We start from the raw sequence: 15,513 nt of genomic DNA, 5'->3' as shown, positions 1-15,513 counted from the left end.
CCTTGATGGGGCCATTTAGGGATCTGGGGCAAAAATTGGGGATTGGTCCTGCTTTGAGCAGGGGGTTGGACTAGATGACCTCCTGAGGTCCCTTCCAACCCGGATATTCTAGGATTCTTACTTTGGGGTTAAAATCTATTCCTGTAAACTACACTCCTTTCTACAAGTAGCTGAATTTTAACAGTCAGACTACCACAAAGGTACTAGTTTAAGAGCATAACAGTTTATTTCTCTTTTAAAAGCAGTCTCCTTATTTGCACTGTCTAAATTTGAAGTTGATTAATTCAGGAGAGCTAGCCTGTATTTTCAAGTTTAAAAAGAAGCTGACTGGAAGCCTCGCATGAGAAGGTTAGGCGGTGATACTGGTGCATTCATCATAAGTTCTCCTTTCCCCCTGCCTCCTTGCCTTAAGTATCCATTTTAGGGAAAATCCACTGGAGTCTGTCTACTTAATATAGTGATAGCTTCAAGTACATTTTTCTAAAAAAAGGTGCCAGCACCACTTTGTGTTTGAATCCCCCCCCCGAACTGTGCAGAAGTGTTTAGTGTTCTGGGGTACTTGCCAAAATGACTGTATTTACTGTAGGACTAATATGCATTAATGAAGCATAAATGGACAACTATTTACTTGTGCTAATAACTAAAGCGCTTTATTCGAGGGGGGGCCTCAAGCATGAAGGATTGCCAGATTCCCCCTACTTGCCAAAATTACGTTAAAAAAAAAATTGGAGTCAACATCAAGGGCTACAGACAGCACTCAGTCTCAGGTCATTGTTTAACATGCCATATGTAAAGTACTAATAAACTCGAACTGCTTTCAGTTTATTATTTGTTTTTTCCTTCTAAAGTCTGGCAATTTTATGAGTTTATGTACAGTTCAAACCAAAATGTAAAGTCAAAATTGTATTACCATAGCCATGGAGTTACGTTAACTCCAAGACAGAAGGCTGAAATGGAAGGGAAAAGAAGACAATGTTTTATTAAAATAGGATATCATCAGGATCTAGGCAAGAAAGAACTCAGCAACAGACCATTTGTACCAAAGCTCTGGTCCTCTCCAAGCAAAAGGTTAGCTGAAGTTGCAGTTTGGTAAAAATTAAGAAAAAATTAAGTTTGTACTCCAAGGACAAGGCTAGAGTTTGAAAAACTAACTCTTTGTATTATTCCCCATGCAGCTTCTTTCTGAAAATGGAACAAGCAACTTCTTGAATGCATACATGCAAGACGGCATAATTAGCACTGAAGTGGGAATTTCTGGGGTGGTTTCTTTTTTTTTGGTTTGTTTTTGGAAAAAACAAAAGTTCAGACTTGCAAACAAACATGCAAGGAATGGGAAAGGGATCACTCTACGAATGGTAAATAGATGAAGGCTCTTTTAGTTATGGCTGTTCAGTATGCTGTGTGGAAGGGATGAGTTAATCGAATTCTTCCAGCGCAAGCATTGAGATCACAACAGGTATTCTTATTGTGACACTCTGCACAAGTCAAGCTGTAGGTGCCCACAGTGATAAGGCTATCCTTTTACCTTTTAATTTAGTCCCTCAAGATCAGTACTGCAGTAATAAATGCCCTGCTGCCTTGTTATTGCTAGATACTATACAAACAGGGAAACAAATGGTGCCTACCACAAGATGTTTCATAGCCGTAAAGTCTGGAAGCTTGCACTTACAGCTTCCTGTTATCTGTATAACTGGAAGACTTTAGTCTGCAGAATTGTCTGCATTTAACAAGCAAGTTCACTTAGAATTTAAAACATCTAATCTCATGTAATAAAGAGAAGAGGAAAACAAATGTTTAGTTTCCTTCCTTTGGCCAAAAGGCATAAGTGATTGGTTTCTAGATAAACTTATACTAATGCTGAGTATGAGCATGCCCTTTGGGAAATGGTATTTCCTATCAATAACCGATTAAAACAATCCTGCTTCATTCCCTTGTTCCTTTCTAAATGGCTGTAATAATCCCATTTTAGACCTGCCTTGAACAGCAATATTACTTCAATATTAAACATGGCTTCTGTACTACGTACTCTCTTTTCAAGAAAACGCATCTCCAAAACTATGGGAAGCAGGTCTTCCTTCATAAAAGGCTTGCTCCAACAGCAGGCACATTTGTCAAGGTGTCAGAAGCATACCTTTTTTGTATGAGGATAATTCAGTTAGCAAGACTCATTTGTACTATAATATTTCCAACAGAGCTGTCCAAACGGAAGACTCACTATTCGATAAGAGTTACATTCTCTTAGGTCTCATACTCTAAACAGGTTTGAACTGTGAAACTGTACTGGAATAAGTCCTCCAACTTCTCTTCTCCATTAAGATGGCAGACCACTCATATTGGCAGTCCTCCACTGTAACTATTCAGTAATCAGCTTGTTAAAAGTTTACTAAACTGGAAAAGATCCTACTCAGAAGATAAACAGATAGGAATACACAGGATTTAGTTAGAGTTTGTTGATCAGGTAATTAACAAGGATAGCATAATAGTCTCAAGTTTCGTGTAACTGACCCCTGGGCAGGAATTAAGCAGTTTCCATCAACGCTGGTGTTCTTAGAACAGGGACTGTCATCTTAAATTGTGAACAGGAACATCAGAATTAAAGAAAAATTCATTCCTTTTATTCCTGTGAAGAGAGTTTGCTCCAACCCTAGGAAAATCCTGAATAAGTTCTAAAATCAGCCCAGGAAATTCTCACAGCAGTTTTCAAACTTAGTGGGATGAAATAGGAAATCTGAGACAAAAAACACAAAAAACATTTGCTTAGAATTGTGTCTTGCAAACATGAAAAGCCAAGGAAACAAGATGACAAATGTTTGTGCCAGGGCCATTTCTCAACTCACAAATCATTCTGATTTCATATGGAATCTGACTGTACTTAACCTGGAGCCTTGCACCACAAGAAGTAACAGATTGTTCACTGTAGACCCACTGAAAGGATCAAATGTCAACAGTCTGCTGGAAAAAGCAGTAATCTTGGTAGGTCTGAAAGCGTATGTCAACTCAAATCTAACAGGCTACATCTCAGACACCTTTCCTATAAAATTAGTAAACAAGACTAAAGAAGCCTTTCCAGTCTCCTGTTCAGCATTAACCATCCATCAGAAGAGCCACACAGATTTTGTCACCTTCAATTTCTCATGAGATCTGCAACTATGGATTCTTCCTGCTTCGTGACCCAAATCTTACATTCCTTTGCAGCAACAAAGGAGACTGAATGATATGATGGCTAATGGGAAGCTTAGGGACATTTTCTGGGTTGCAGACCAGAAAGGTTGAGAAACAGGGATCTAGACAAATCTTCACACTTAAAGTAGTTGTCTGTCGTCCCTTCACTTTGAGTAAGTGTTAATATATTGCCAACCAGATGTCAATCTAGATGAAACATACATCTGTTTTATAAGTCTGTTAGTGATACCAATTCTTAATTAGAACTGCTGACAAACTCTTTAAACTAAATGTAGTAAAATCCGAACTGGGTATTCCTTAAATAGCCAGATTACTTCTCACACAACCGATGATTTAGTCAGCTTCATGTAGAGTCACATCTCTCCAGATTTCTTTGAAACAAAACTGTTTACGATATGATATTCAGATCAGACCCTTGGAGAAAAAGGGTAATTCTTTAGCCACCGCTAAAACAGAAAAAGCACATCACTTAATTTTTAAGTGATTTTAAAATACAAGTTTAAGCATTGGAGGGAAGGTCCAGATCAGGTCTTTCATGAATTGTACTGTAGCTGGGTGAGAAAGATGGATCATCCTTCCACCAGAGGGAGGAAGGCACTAATCGCTGGTAGGTTTACTCATAGCAAACTAATAGAGAGCTCTGAAGTCTCTAGGGTTAGGAGATATAGTTTAGAACTACCAGAATGCTTACAGTATCTGGAGAACGTTGGCGCAGTTGTGCCCAGGCTGAAAAGTGTCTTTATTTGGCTTGGTAGCAGGTTCTAGGAGACTCTTTCTACCATGGTTAAGGATCAGCGGAACGGGGGTCAAACCTTCGAGTTCTATTTCTGACATCCCCATCCAAAAACCAGGCCGAGAGAGTGAACCTGGAGTTGGGTACTTGTTCTCTTCCTCCTCCCACCATATCTTGAGTTAGGAGATCCGAGAACTGGCTAATCCTGATTAGTGGGCAGGCAGATATAGTTCTGTGAACCAGAAGCATCTGGGCCACTGGGGAGCTAGGAGAATGGATGTTGGCTCTGCCACGACATATCTTCCCTACAGCCTGTGGAAGGAGGAGAAAAGGCGTATCTGAGGCCGTTAGTCCAAGATATCAGCAGAACATCGCCTTGGGAATCACAAGCCATGGCTCCCAAGAGTAATATAGAAAGAGCTTTCTGTTCATTTGGGACCCAAAGAGGTCCAATAGCGGAGTACCCAACTGTGTAAATCTCTTTCAGGACTGTGTCATGAGTCTCCCACTCATGGTCTAACGAGAAGCTTCCGCTTACTTTGTCTACCAAGGAATTGTGATTACTGAGAAGGTATTGGATCGTGATGCTGTTCCTGATGCACCAGTTCCAAAGCTTGATGGCTTCATGACGGAGGGGATGAGATCTCGCTCATCCCTGTTTATATAAAGCACAGTGGTGATATTGTCCGACATTATCTGAATATGGAGTGAGCGTGTAAGTGGAAGGAAGGCCTTGCACACAAGGCAGACAGCCCTCAGTTCCAGTAAGTTTATATGTAGTCTGGCCTTTCATGGGGTCGAGGTCCCTGGACAATCACACTGTTCACGGTAAGCACCAGGTCTCCATTCTGTCTTTTTTGTGTATTAGGAAATATGGGAAGTAAAATCCTCTCTCATGGCAATGAAGTGTAACATGCTCTATTGTCCCTTGACGCAAGAGGGATTCCACATCTCACTTAAGGATTACCTTATGAGAGTGGTCTCTGAAGGGGGACTAGGAACAGGGTGTGTGAGGTGGGAAGGAGAGAAATTCTGTGGAGTATCCTGGGTTGATAATCTCCAGAACCCAACTGTCCATAGTGATCTTGTTCCAATTGTGAGCAAAGAGTGCGCAACAGCCCCCAAAGGTAACTGGGCTGAGGTGGTTGGGATCAGTGGTGGTACACATCTCAACCAGTATGCCAAAAAGTGATGACTGAGAATGAGCAGAGGTTGTGGCAGTAGCAGGGGCCTAGAAGCACAGCCTTTGAATCGTCTGATGTTTGTGCAGTGGCTCAGCTGTGTGCTGGTAATAAAAAGTGTATGAGGAGGGGGTGGCCTCTGTCTAGAGAGTTGCTTCTGGGTGTTTCCTCCTTCGAACACAGAGTTGATCAATTCTTTTAGTGAGTGCAGGGACCAGTCCATTTTCTCATTACAGAGATTCGACTGGTCAAAAGGAAGGTCCTGGATGGTGTTGAGACTCCCTAGGAAACCCTGACAATTGCAGCCAGGAATTCCTCCTCATGACTAGATCAGAGGCCACACTTCTGGAAGCCATGTCTGCCGCATCCACTGCGACTTGGAGGGCTACCTTTGCCACTAGCTGCCCCTCATCTGAAAGACTGAAATTGGGCCCTGTCCTCTGTGGGAGGCTTGTCTGAACTCCACAAGCCTGCAATAGGGATTAAAATCTTACTTTGCTCACAGTGCTTGGTAGTGAGTGACGCAAAATTACAGGACTGAGGAGGAGAAGCCCTTCCTCCCCAGGAGGTCCGGTCTCTTAGAACCTTTATGTGCTGGATGGCCCTTTGATAAGGAAACCAAGCCCTTTCAGCTGCCACCTGTACCACCAATGAGTTGGGGGCAGGATGGGAGAACAAGAATGCAGCCTCTTTTGCAGGAACAAAATACCATCTCTCAATCCTTTTTGGTTTTGGGGCACAGAATGCTGTGTCATACTGCTCTAGCAAGTTCTAATATGGCATCATTGATTGTTAAAGCCACCCTACTCAGTCCGTGTGGTTGCAAGATGTCCAGGAGTCGGTGTTGAGGGCCCTGGACTGCCTCTAATGGGATCTGTAGGTCACTAGCTACTCTTTGTAACAGCTCCTAGTACTGGCAATCGTCATCCAGTGGAGAAGGGGAAGAAGGAATGACGTTTCGTCCAGGAATGATGAAGAGGCACCCTTCAGAACCATCAATACCTGTGGATCCTTCTTGTACATCGATGGAACTCAGTGGTGAGAGAAACAGTACAACTAGTGAGAGGGGCCCAGGCACCTGCCATAAGGATCCCAGAGATCCCAGAAAGGCTAGAAAAAGGGATTGATTCTTTTGTGTGCCTGCAACCAAATTGGTACCTGCAATCCCTGGAGGATGAGTGCAGGTCATACCCACTGGAATGGCAAGCATAACCTCGACTGTCTATCAGGACTCAATTGCCTCAGCGGAGATACCGGTGCAGCCATCTCTGATTCATCAGGAGTCCAAAAGCTGCCCTGATGATAGTGGCAGTGCCATTTGTACTCTTGCTGGATGGCTGGAGGTGAGATGGCTCCTGGGACAGTGATGTGGGCTCCTCCTGGCTACTCCTCCAGAGTAATGACATACCTTAGGAAAGCGAGGCCAGAAATAAGTGGAGACTGGATAAGGAAGGAACATTCTCCAGTGTTACATAAAAGTCTTGGTACGCCCTGGTGTCCAAGGGGTTTCCTCAGTTAAGTCTAATGGATCCGGTACATCAGCACAGCCAGATGGTCTTTAGATGGAGGATACTGTACTGAAGATGGATCCAGACCACCACTCAGACTGAACCAGTGAGGATCTATCCTTATACTTCAGAATCAAGGTGACCAACGGAACCAGTGGATTTTTTTTTTAAAATGTATCTTGCCCTCGGATCCAGGGGTCTTCATCGGAGCTGGTTCCTTAGGTTCTACTCATGTCGTCTCATCCAACCTGGACCAGCATGGGGAGGAAACGTGCAGATCCTCAATGGGGATCTGTCCTTGCGCTCATGAGAGTGTCCTCCACTCTCATGGAGAGCCCTGGAAGAAGAATCCTTGGGCTTACATGTTGATGGCTCCACCCCAAGGCACGTGCTTGGAGGGGCACTGCTAGGCCAACATACAGGGGAGTCTCCCTGACCCAGATCAGAGAGAGCCTCATAGCCTTCTCCCTCAGGTGCTTCTATAGGCAAAGCTCCCAGTCCTCTCTGGGAGAAAAGGAACTCGAGAGACAGACACTGACTTGGCAGAGATATGCGCCTCACCCAGACAGTACAGGCATGTTTGTCACTGATGGAGAAGAATCAAGGGCAAGAGATGCAATTCCTGAATCCAGGGACTCCGGGCATAGCCCCAGAGCCGGGAGAGGGGTTCCACAACTGGGAAGAAAAGGTAGAGTAGAGTATTTCTTTTAACTACTAACTATTAATCTAAGAATATAATTGTTTACAAATGGTTTTTATACAGGTCATACAACAAAGTGAAGGAGGACATGATTCCAACTCAGGCCATGCTGCCCTAAGAAGGAACTGGAAAGGTGTTGATCTGCACTGCCTCTTATAACTTCAGTTGGGAGCACAAGGAGAGCTACTGCACATGTACAAGCCAGTGTATATCGCTCGGACGAACTTCTGGACCTTGGTGCATGTGTACCCACATGTGGAATACACATAGTGACTATCACTCAAAGATGAAAATCTGCTTATCGATGCCACATTTGAGAAAGCAGATGACTTTTCCTGCACTGCCAGGCATGCTATTTCAATATTGTTGTTTTTCCATAATATATGTAGAAGATAGATGCAATTCAAATCCTCTGTTGTGTTTTCCATTCAGTGAGGCTCAAGCATAGTAAAGCACACTTGTGCACTCTGGTTGCCACACTATCTTTTCGAAGCGTGAAAAGCTGAACTACATCCCAAGTTCTGAACAAGATTTTAGCTTACATATTTAAGCCCGCAGAACATTTGGCAATCCAGCAGTATTTACTCAAATCTAAATTAAAAAAAAAAAAATAGAAGGAGTCTGGAGAATAGTTTGCCATAGCGTTTATATGACAACAGTTAATTACACTACCTACAAACAGCACAAATTTCAGCTGATTGGCACTCATGACCTATGTCTAACATACATGCCTTCTTCTACAGCTCTGTGTACTTTGTAGTAAATCAGGCCAAAGTTCTAGAGCAACGCCTCCTGGTTTGACACTTTGTTACAGTACACTAGAAAGTTGGTGGCAATTTTAAACAATTTTTCAGAGGGCGTTTTTATTTACTATAGAAAGTCAAACTTTTGTTTACTTTCATAACAAATTTGATTTCAGTCTCACCACGTTTTTCATGTGCCAAAATTAACAGTTCATTGGGACACTCTCACCCCTCAGAAACCAAACCTAGTCAATCCACAAATAAAATAAATAAATCTAGGACAACAGCAGTAATTTTGGTATGACCCTTATAACCAAGAACGAGTGGATAACTCGCCCTGCATTCTGAGAGATCTATGGCCAAATTCTCCACTAGCTTAAGACAATGCAGCTTGGCAGGCTTCAGTGGAGATGCATCCATTTATACCAGTGGTGAATTCTCTTCCTCCCTTCCCTTCCTCCCCCCAGTTTAATGACTAGAGAGAGACCAGGGTAGATCTGCTTTAAATCTTGATTAAAATCAGTGACATAAATTACTTTGATTTAAATCAAGATTTAAAGCAGAAGTCAGGAAACACTGATTTAAATCAAAAGAAAAAAATTAGGAGAATGTAGGGAAAGTAAGGAAGAATGATCAACATTTTTCCAAGCATTTGTATTCCATTTAATGTTGAATTAGTCATTGAAAATTGCTCAAACAAGTCTTCCCTCTAATACGAATTCAGACAAATGAAAACAAACACTAATGTATTTAGTAAAAAGTTTGTCCCCCTCCTTTGCATTAGTATAGTGGTGAGATGGGGGTGGGGGCGGGGGATCGGGGGGGGGGGGGGAGAAGAGATAAGCAAACTGGACTCTTAGAATCCTAGTTGTGTGTTTAGAATTTTAGATTCCAAAAACTGAGATATTGAAAAAAAGGATTAAGATTCAAAAAGGTGAGGCCAGACCTCCTATATAAAACACAAGCCACAGGACTTGCCTAAATTAGTTTGTTTGAAATAGAGCATGCAGAAATAGACATTGGGCAGGTCACTGGGACTTGAACTATTTATGCAATCAACAGTTAAGAAATTAGATCTTTTCTAAGAGTTCAAGTCCCCGTGCATAAATGCTGCTGTGACTACAGATTGCAAAAGAACGGAAACAAAGTCATCCCCTTATTCTGAGAAATTCTGGAACTATGTTCTGAATTTCCAGGAACTAAAGACAAATGCTGCCAATTCTCACTGCTGGATTTTTACTGAAGAGTTAGAGAATTTGGAAATGACCCCTGAAAATCACTGAAAGGCAGTATTGATTTTTTCCCCACAAGGCTAGAGATAATTTCCAGGGGAATGTACTCAGAGGCTTACATGTAAGTTCCCGATACAATGAAGAAAAAAAGTCTCATAAGCAGGAGCTTAGAAACGGCTTCTAAAAGCAGCAAACATTCTAAAACTAGCAAGGAAGTTGGTCAGAGACCTATAGCCTACTTTAAAAGATAAAGATCTGGTTCTATTACTGCTTCTGGTTCCCAATCTGAACAGGTAAAGGAAGAAAAAGGTGGGTGAGGAATTAGCTTAAAGGTTATAAAGAAAAAGGAGTGCTTGTGGCACCTTAGAGACTAAACACATTTATTTGAGCATAAGCTTTCGTGAGCTACAGCTCACTTCATCGGATGCATTCAGTGGAAAAATACAGTGGGGAGATTTATATACATACAGAACATGAAACAATCGGTGTTACCATACACACTGTAACCAGAGTGACTGCTTAAGGTGAGCTATCACCTGCAGGAGAGTGGGGGTTGGGGGGGGGGGGGAGGGAGGGACCTTTTGTAGTGATAATCAAGGTGGGCTATTTCCAGCAGTTGACAAGAACTTCTGAGGAACGGTGGGGGATGTGGGGGGGGGGGAATAAACATGGGGAAATAGTTTTACTTTGTGTAATGACCCATCCACTCCCAGTCTTTATTCAAGTCTAAAGTTAATTGTATCCAGTTTGCAAATGAATTCCAATTCAGCAGTCTCTCGTTGGAATCTGTTTTTGAAGTTTTTTTGTTGAAGTATTGACACTTTTAGGTCTGTAAATCGAGTGACAAGAGATATTGAAGTGTTCTCCAACTGGTTTTTGAATGTTATAATTCTTGAAGTCTGATTTGTGTCCATTTATCCTTTTTCGTAGAGACTGTCCAGTTTGACCAATGTACATGGCAGAGGGGCATTGCTGGCACATGATGGCATATATCACATTGATAGATGTGCAGGTGAACGAGCCTCTGATATCATGGCTGATGTGATTAGGCCCTATGATGGTGTCCCCTGAATAGATATGTGGACACAGTTGGCAACGGGCTTTGTTGCAAGGATAGGTTCCTGGGTTAGTGGTTCCGTTGTGTGGTTGCTGGTGAGTATTTGCTTCAGGTTGGGAGGCTGTCTGTAAGCAAGGACTGGCCTGTCTCTCAAGATCTGGGAGAGTGATGGGTCGTCCTTCAGGATAGGTTGTAGATCCCTGATGATGCGTTGGAGAGGTTTTAGTTGGGGGCTGAAGGTGATGGCTAGTGGCGTTCTGTTATTTTCTTTGTTGGGCCTGTCCTGTAGTAGGTGACTTCTGGGAACTCTTCTGGCTCTGTCAATCTGTTTCTTCACTTCAGCAGGTGGGTATTGTAGTTGTAAGAATGCTTGATAGAGATCTTGTAAGTGTTTGTCTCTGTCTGAGGGGTTGGAGCAAATGCGGTTGTATCGTAGAGCTTGGCTGTAGACAATGGACCATGTGGTGTGGTCTGGATGAAAGCTGGGAGGCATGTAGGTAAGTATAGCAGTCAGTAGGTTTCCGGTATAAGGTGGTGTTTATGTGGCCATCGCTTATTAGCACCGTAATGTCCAGGAAGTGGATCTCTTGTGTGGACTGGACAAGGGGGAGGTTGATGGTGGGATGGAAATTGTTGAAATCATGGTGGAACTCCTCAAGGGCTTCTTTTCCATGGGTCCAGATGATGAAGATGTCATCAATGTAGCGCAAGTAGAGTAGGGGCATTAGGGGACGAGAGCTGAGGAAGCGTTGTTCTAAGTCAGCCATAAAAATGTTGGCATACTGTGGTTATGTCATGCTGTAGGTAAGAGGAGGTTATTACGTGTAACTAGAGGTTCTTCGATATGTGTGGTCCCTATCTGTATTTCACTGTTGATTAGCTCTGGATGCATGGTCCACATGCATAAAGAATCTGAAAGTAGCGTTTGCTGGTCTGCGCATGAGCCCTGGCTCACCTCATGTCTCCGTCCAAGGGGATAAACAGCAGGGCAGACTGGACTGCCTATCTGATTCATCTTGGTGAAGGAAATGGAGAAACTCTGAAGGAGAGGGGAAGGAGGGCGGGTAGTGGAATACAGATAGGGACCACACATCTCAAAGAACCTCCAGTTACAGGTAAGTAACTTCCTCCTCTTCTTTGAATGATGGTCCCTATAGCATTCCATTGTCAAGTGATTGTCAAGCAGTACTTAAGTAGGAGGAGAGTGCAAGATTCCAGAATCTATTGGTCAGTGGATGTGTGAAGACCAAGTAGCCCTGGGAAGGTGGATGGTATGCACGGATTGCCACCAAGGACTCACAGGAAGTGATGGACAACCCTGATGTCTTCAAAAGAGAGGATGTAGTCCAAGATGAGAGAAATATCTGCAGTTCCTGGGAGAATGCCTCTTTAATGTGCTCAAAAAAGAAAAGTGCTTCCATTTAGGTAGGTAACATCTTCTACTAGAGTCCTTTGTACTATGAATAAAGAAGGCTCAAACTTCTGTGAAGCATGAACATTCGAAGGATGAGGCCCATCCAAATTCCAAGCCCTGAGGTGAAGCTGAAGCAGATCAGGGTACTTGATCTTGCCATTCCACTGGGTCAGGAGCTTGGGAAACGTTGGGAGGATGATTGGTAGTCAGGGTGACATACATCAGAGTTTGGGAAACCAAAATACCAGAAGCGGAAGATCAGGATAAACAGTGCTCTGTCCTGCCAGATTTTGTGTAGAACTTGCGGCAGAAGCAGCAGCAAATGAAAGGCATTAATGAACTGATCCAACCAAGAAGCAGAGCACTGAGCTGGGAGTGGTGACCTAGGATTCCTCTGGAGCAATATGTGGTGCATTTCCTGTTTGCTTGAAAGGTGAACAGATTTCTGGTTGGAGTTTCCCATTGAATGAATGTACTCTAGGAGGTTTTCCTCCGCTCCATTTTTAGCCTTTTGAGATAAGGTATAATGTAACCTACGATTTAAGTTTGAATGATCTACTCAATCTAAATCTTGAAGTACCAGCAATATCAAATGAAGGATGACAGGGTGTTCTTTATGAGTCTTTGAAAGTTTTAGTTCTGACTTATGTTTTATTTTAAAAGTTCACAGAGCATGTATAAACAAAGAAGACCACAATAACAGCACTTCACACCATAACTTAGAATTTATACCCTTCTTCTGGCCTTTAACCAAGACAATGCTGGCTCAGCCGCCAATTTTGCAAGTCAAATTTAATCTGATCAAGCTTATTAGGAGGGGGGGAGGGGGAACTCCCCCCCACCCCCGCCAAACTAATTTAATTCCTCACAGCAGACACATTAGTTGGGAGTGATTTTCCAAAGCCAGTCTTTGTAATAGGTTCAAGCACTCATTTCAAGAATGCTAGCACACAGTAAATATTTGTGCCAGGAAATACTGTGTAAAATTAATGCAGGATGCACTCTCTCACTCCCTCCTCTGGAGACCAGTTCGCCAGTAGGTGCAGAGGATCCAAGCCACAGCAGCGTTTACTATTCCCGCAGCCCTCATGTAATTGTTATGAAGCTTTTTAGTCAGCTAGTTTCCTAGAACAAAAGCAGGGTATCAAAAGGTTTTGTGGGTAGAGGGGGAAGGACGTGGCATGTGGAAGTGTATAGCAGGCTGCAGAAGAGGTGGATTAAAAGATACCAGTGTTGCTAACTCTGGGGATTTTACCACGAGAGACTCACAATATTTGTTGTTTTTCTTAGAGCTCCAGTCCTGGAGTCAAGTGACTACAAGGGAATCTCAGCTTTCATTTTAGTTTCTAGTCCTAACGGTTGTCAAGAAAAACCTGGAAGTGCACCCTAACAGCTCAAACCAAAATGCAAAGAAAAAAACCTTCCTCCACCCCTTGGACAAATTTGAGGATTTTGGGGGGGGGCTTGTTTGAATGCATGGTATTGGAAATACTGCAGTTACTTTCAAAACTCAGACAGAAGGCCTGTTTAAATACAGTACCCAAGATGGACCAATAGACAGTTGAGCCAATGGAACGAAGACCCAAGCTTCCTGCAATGAGTGAACCTTCCCTCCCCACTGAAATTGAAAATGTAAACTAACTCATTAAAACAATTTTAGGAGGAAGATTCCTAAGAAGCAAATGTGTAACCCACGCTAGCACAATGTGTAGTCGCCTCTCTCTTTTGGCTAGTCCACATGGAGATAGGAGTCTGCTACAGTGGCAAGCTAAGGAAGTTTCTCCTTTTGCTCAAGCAGTATATACTCCTGGTTTTAGCACTGTTGTCCCATGAAGGGGCAGTTATATATGCCACTAGGTAAGTTCCACCACAAAGAAGGAACAACTGAACTTGCAAAAAGAAAGAATTCAAATTGGTTTAACTGGCTTGATGAGACCAAAATGGGGTAGATCTCTCTGAACAGAGGAGCTACCTTAGAACTGTTTGTATGCTGCATTGTAGGAGCTTGGGAGAGCCATGGCCTTCAGCACTACTGGACTTTGCATCGTGAGGAGGATAGTTTGATTTAATGGTAAAGATTTTCTAATCCGAAGTGACTGGCTGTTATGATTACACATCAATCGTGGTCAGCTCAGCGCCTTCTCCAGTTTAGAGTCAGGGCTAAGCTTGAGCCCATTGGATTGGAAAACTGTTTCACTGGTGCACTAATGGAGGTGAAACTCAATCAAATCTATCTAAGGTTCTTCCAGAAAGGAACAGCCAGAGAGCCAGATGAATAAAGTCAATGACAAGTCAAAAAGGAAGACATTTTACAGAACAGTCTTGATCTTTGCTGAAGACACCAATCATAGTTTTATCTGAACTCTGGAAGAGGTCAGAGGACTTTAAGATTATTGGCTGATGACCTGTCAGTAGGAATCAATTAACTTTACCCTCTCCTATCACGAAGAAACAAGGGAATGACATGAAATGACAGGAAAAAGGTTAATCCAATGCACCATTTGAAGAAAAATGCTGTGTCACTGAACTGTGGAAGTCACTGCTGAAAAAATATACAACTGTTGACACAGAGGACTAGACACAGTATGACTACTTTTATTGCATATTTATGTCCCTGGGCTTTTAGGCCCTATATTCAGTGCTTAGCACAACAGGAGCTGACTAAACACAGAGGAAAACACAGTCCTGGCTGTAGAGAACTCATCTGCAATTATATTACACTAGTTACAGTAAAAATGAGTCATATTATAAGATGGCCAGTAACTGCATAGGGATAGGAGCAAAAAAACACAAAACAAAAAATACACACATTTTTGTTTAGTTCTCTGTTACAGGGTTTTACACCTTCCGCTGAAGCATCTAACACTGGCCACCATTAGACACTGGACTAAATGGACCAGTGGATCTGATCCAATGTGGTAATTGCGACACTTCCTGTTCCTATTTTTTATTTAATATTCAGCAGACTCTGGTACTTTTTTGCTGGAACAGATATTTCCACATTCCATGGGTGCTGTCACTCTGCCAGAAAGAGGTTTGACCTAGCAAAATGAATAAGTAGATCTGAGGGTAAAAAGGGTCCTTAGCCATCAATATTGCCTATTCAATTAGCTTAAAACAGCTCTCATCTTTGCTTGCGGTATATACGTATTAGTGAATGGCTGGTCCACAGATAATGTTGCCGTCACTGCTACCAACCACTAGTCAAATTCAGACTACTACTAGGCAGCTACTAAAGCGTCAGTTTTACATCAGCACCACCAAAATTACATTGCAATGTTTAAAAAAAAAAAAAAAGTTAACACTTACTATCCTGTAAGGATGGTGTAAAAAGGAGTCTGGGCAGCCAGCTAAAGCCATTTGTTCTTCCAATTTTTCTTCAAATTACATCTACTGCTTCACAGCACCTGCAGAGAACAAACAAAGTCAGAAACCACACTGAAGGCCTGACAACTTATTCCTGAAAAAACCTGTTTGAGGGGGACGGAAGCAGGGAAGGGTAATAAGTGGCAAGTACTTGCATCAACTTGGAGGAGCAAGTCTGCAGGTCAGGATTCTGAGGTAGTATTTGATAGCCTGGAAGAACAAGTCTGCTTTTTCATTTAATACCAGATTAGACAGCCCCGATAAGAGAGCCAACTATTGTCAAATTGGCTCACTCCCAATCTACTTGTATGTCTCCAGTTTAAGTAGTGTATGGAGGAACTCTCCTCACTTTGGAGGTAGATTCCTCATATACATCTCAGATTTTACCTCATAAGT

The 15,513-nt window shown here is 42.6% G+C and overlaps 1 protein-coding gene across 1 annotated transcript in view; it reads right to left on the bottom strand.

Annotated features, from left to right (window-relative positions):
- The window catches only part of GRB10 (growth factor receptor bound protein 10), a 206,293-nt gene that overhangs the window by 141,318 nt on the left and 49,462 nt on the right, over positions 1-15,513 (bottom strand). The window contains exon 2 of the mRNA XM_074945240.1: positions 15,061-15,158. Coding sequence (XP_074801341.1) covers positions 15,061-15,111 — 51 coding nt within the window. The 5' untranslated portion in view covers positions 15,112-15,158. The remainder of the gene's footprint in view (positions 1-15,060; positions 15,159-15,513) is intronic.

Source organism: Natator depressus, chromosome 2 (genome assembly GCF_965152275.1).
Source record: "Natator depressus isolate rNatDep1 chromosome 2, rNatDep2.hap1, whole genome shotgun sequence".
NCBI classification, from domain to species: Eukaryota; Metazoa; Chordata; order Testudines; family Cheloniidae; genus Natator; species Natator depressus.
This window is presented reverse-complemented; position numbering and strand designations above follow the sequence as displayed.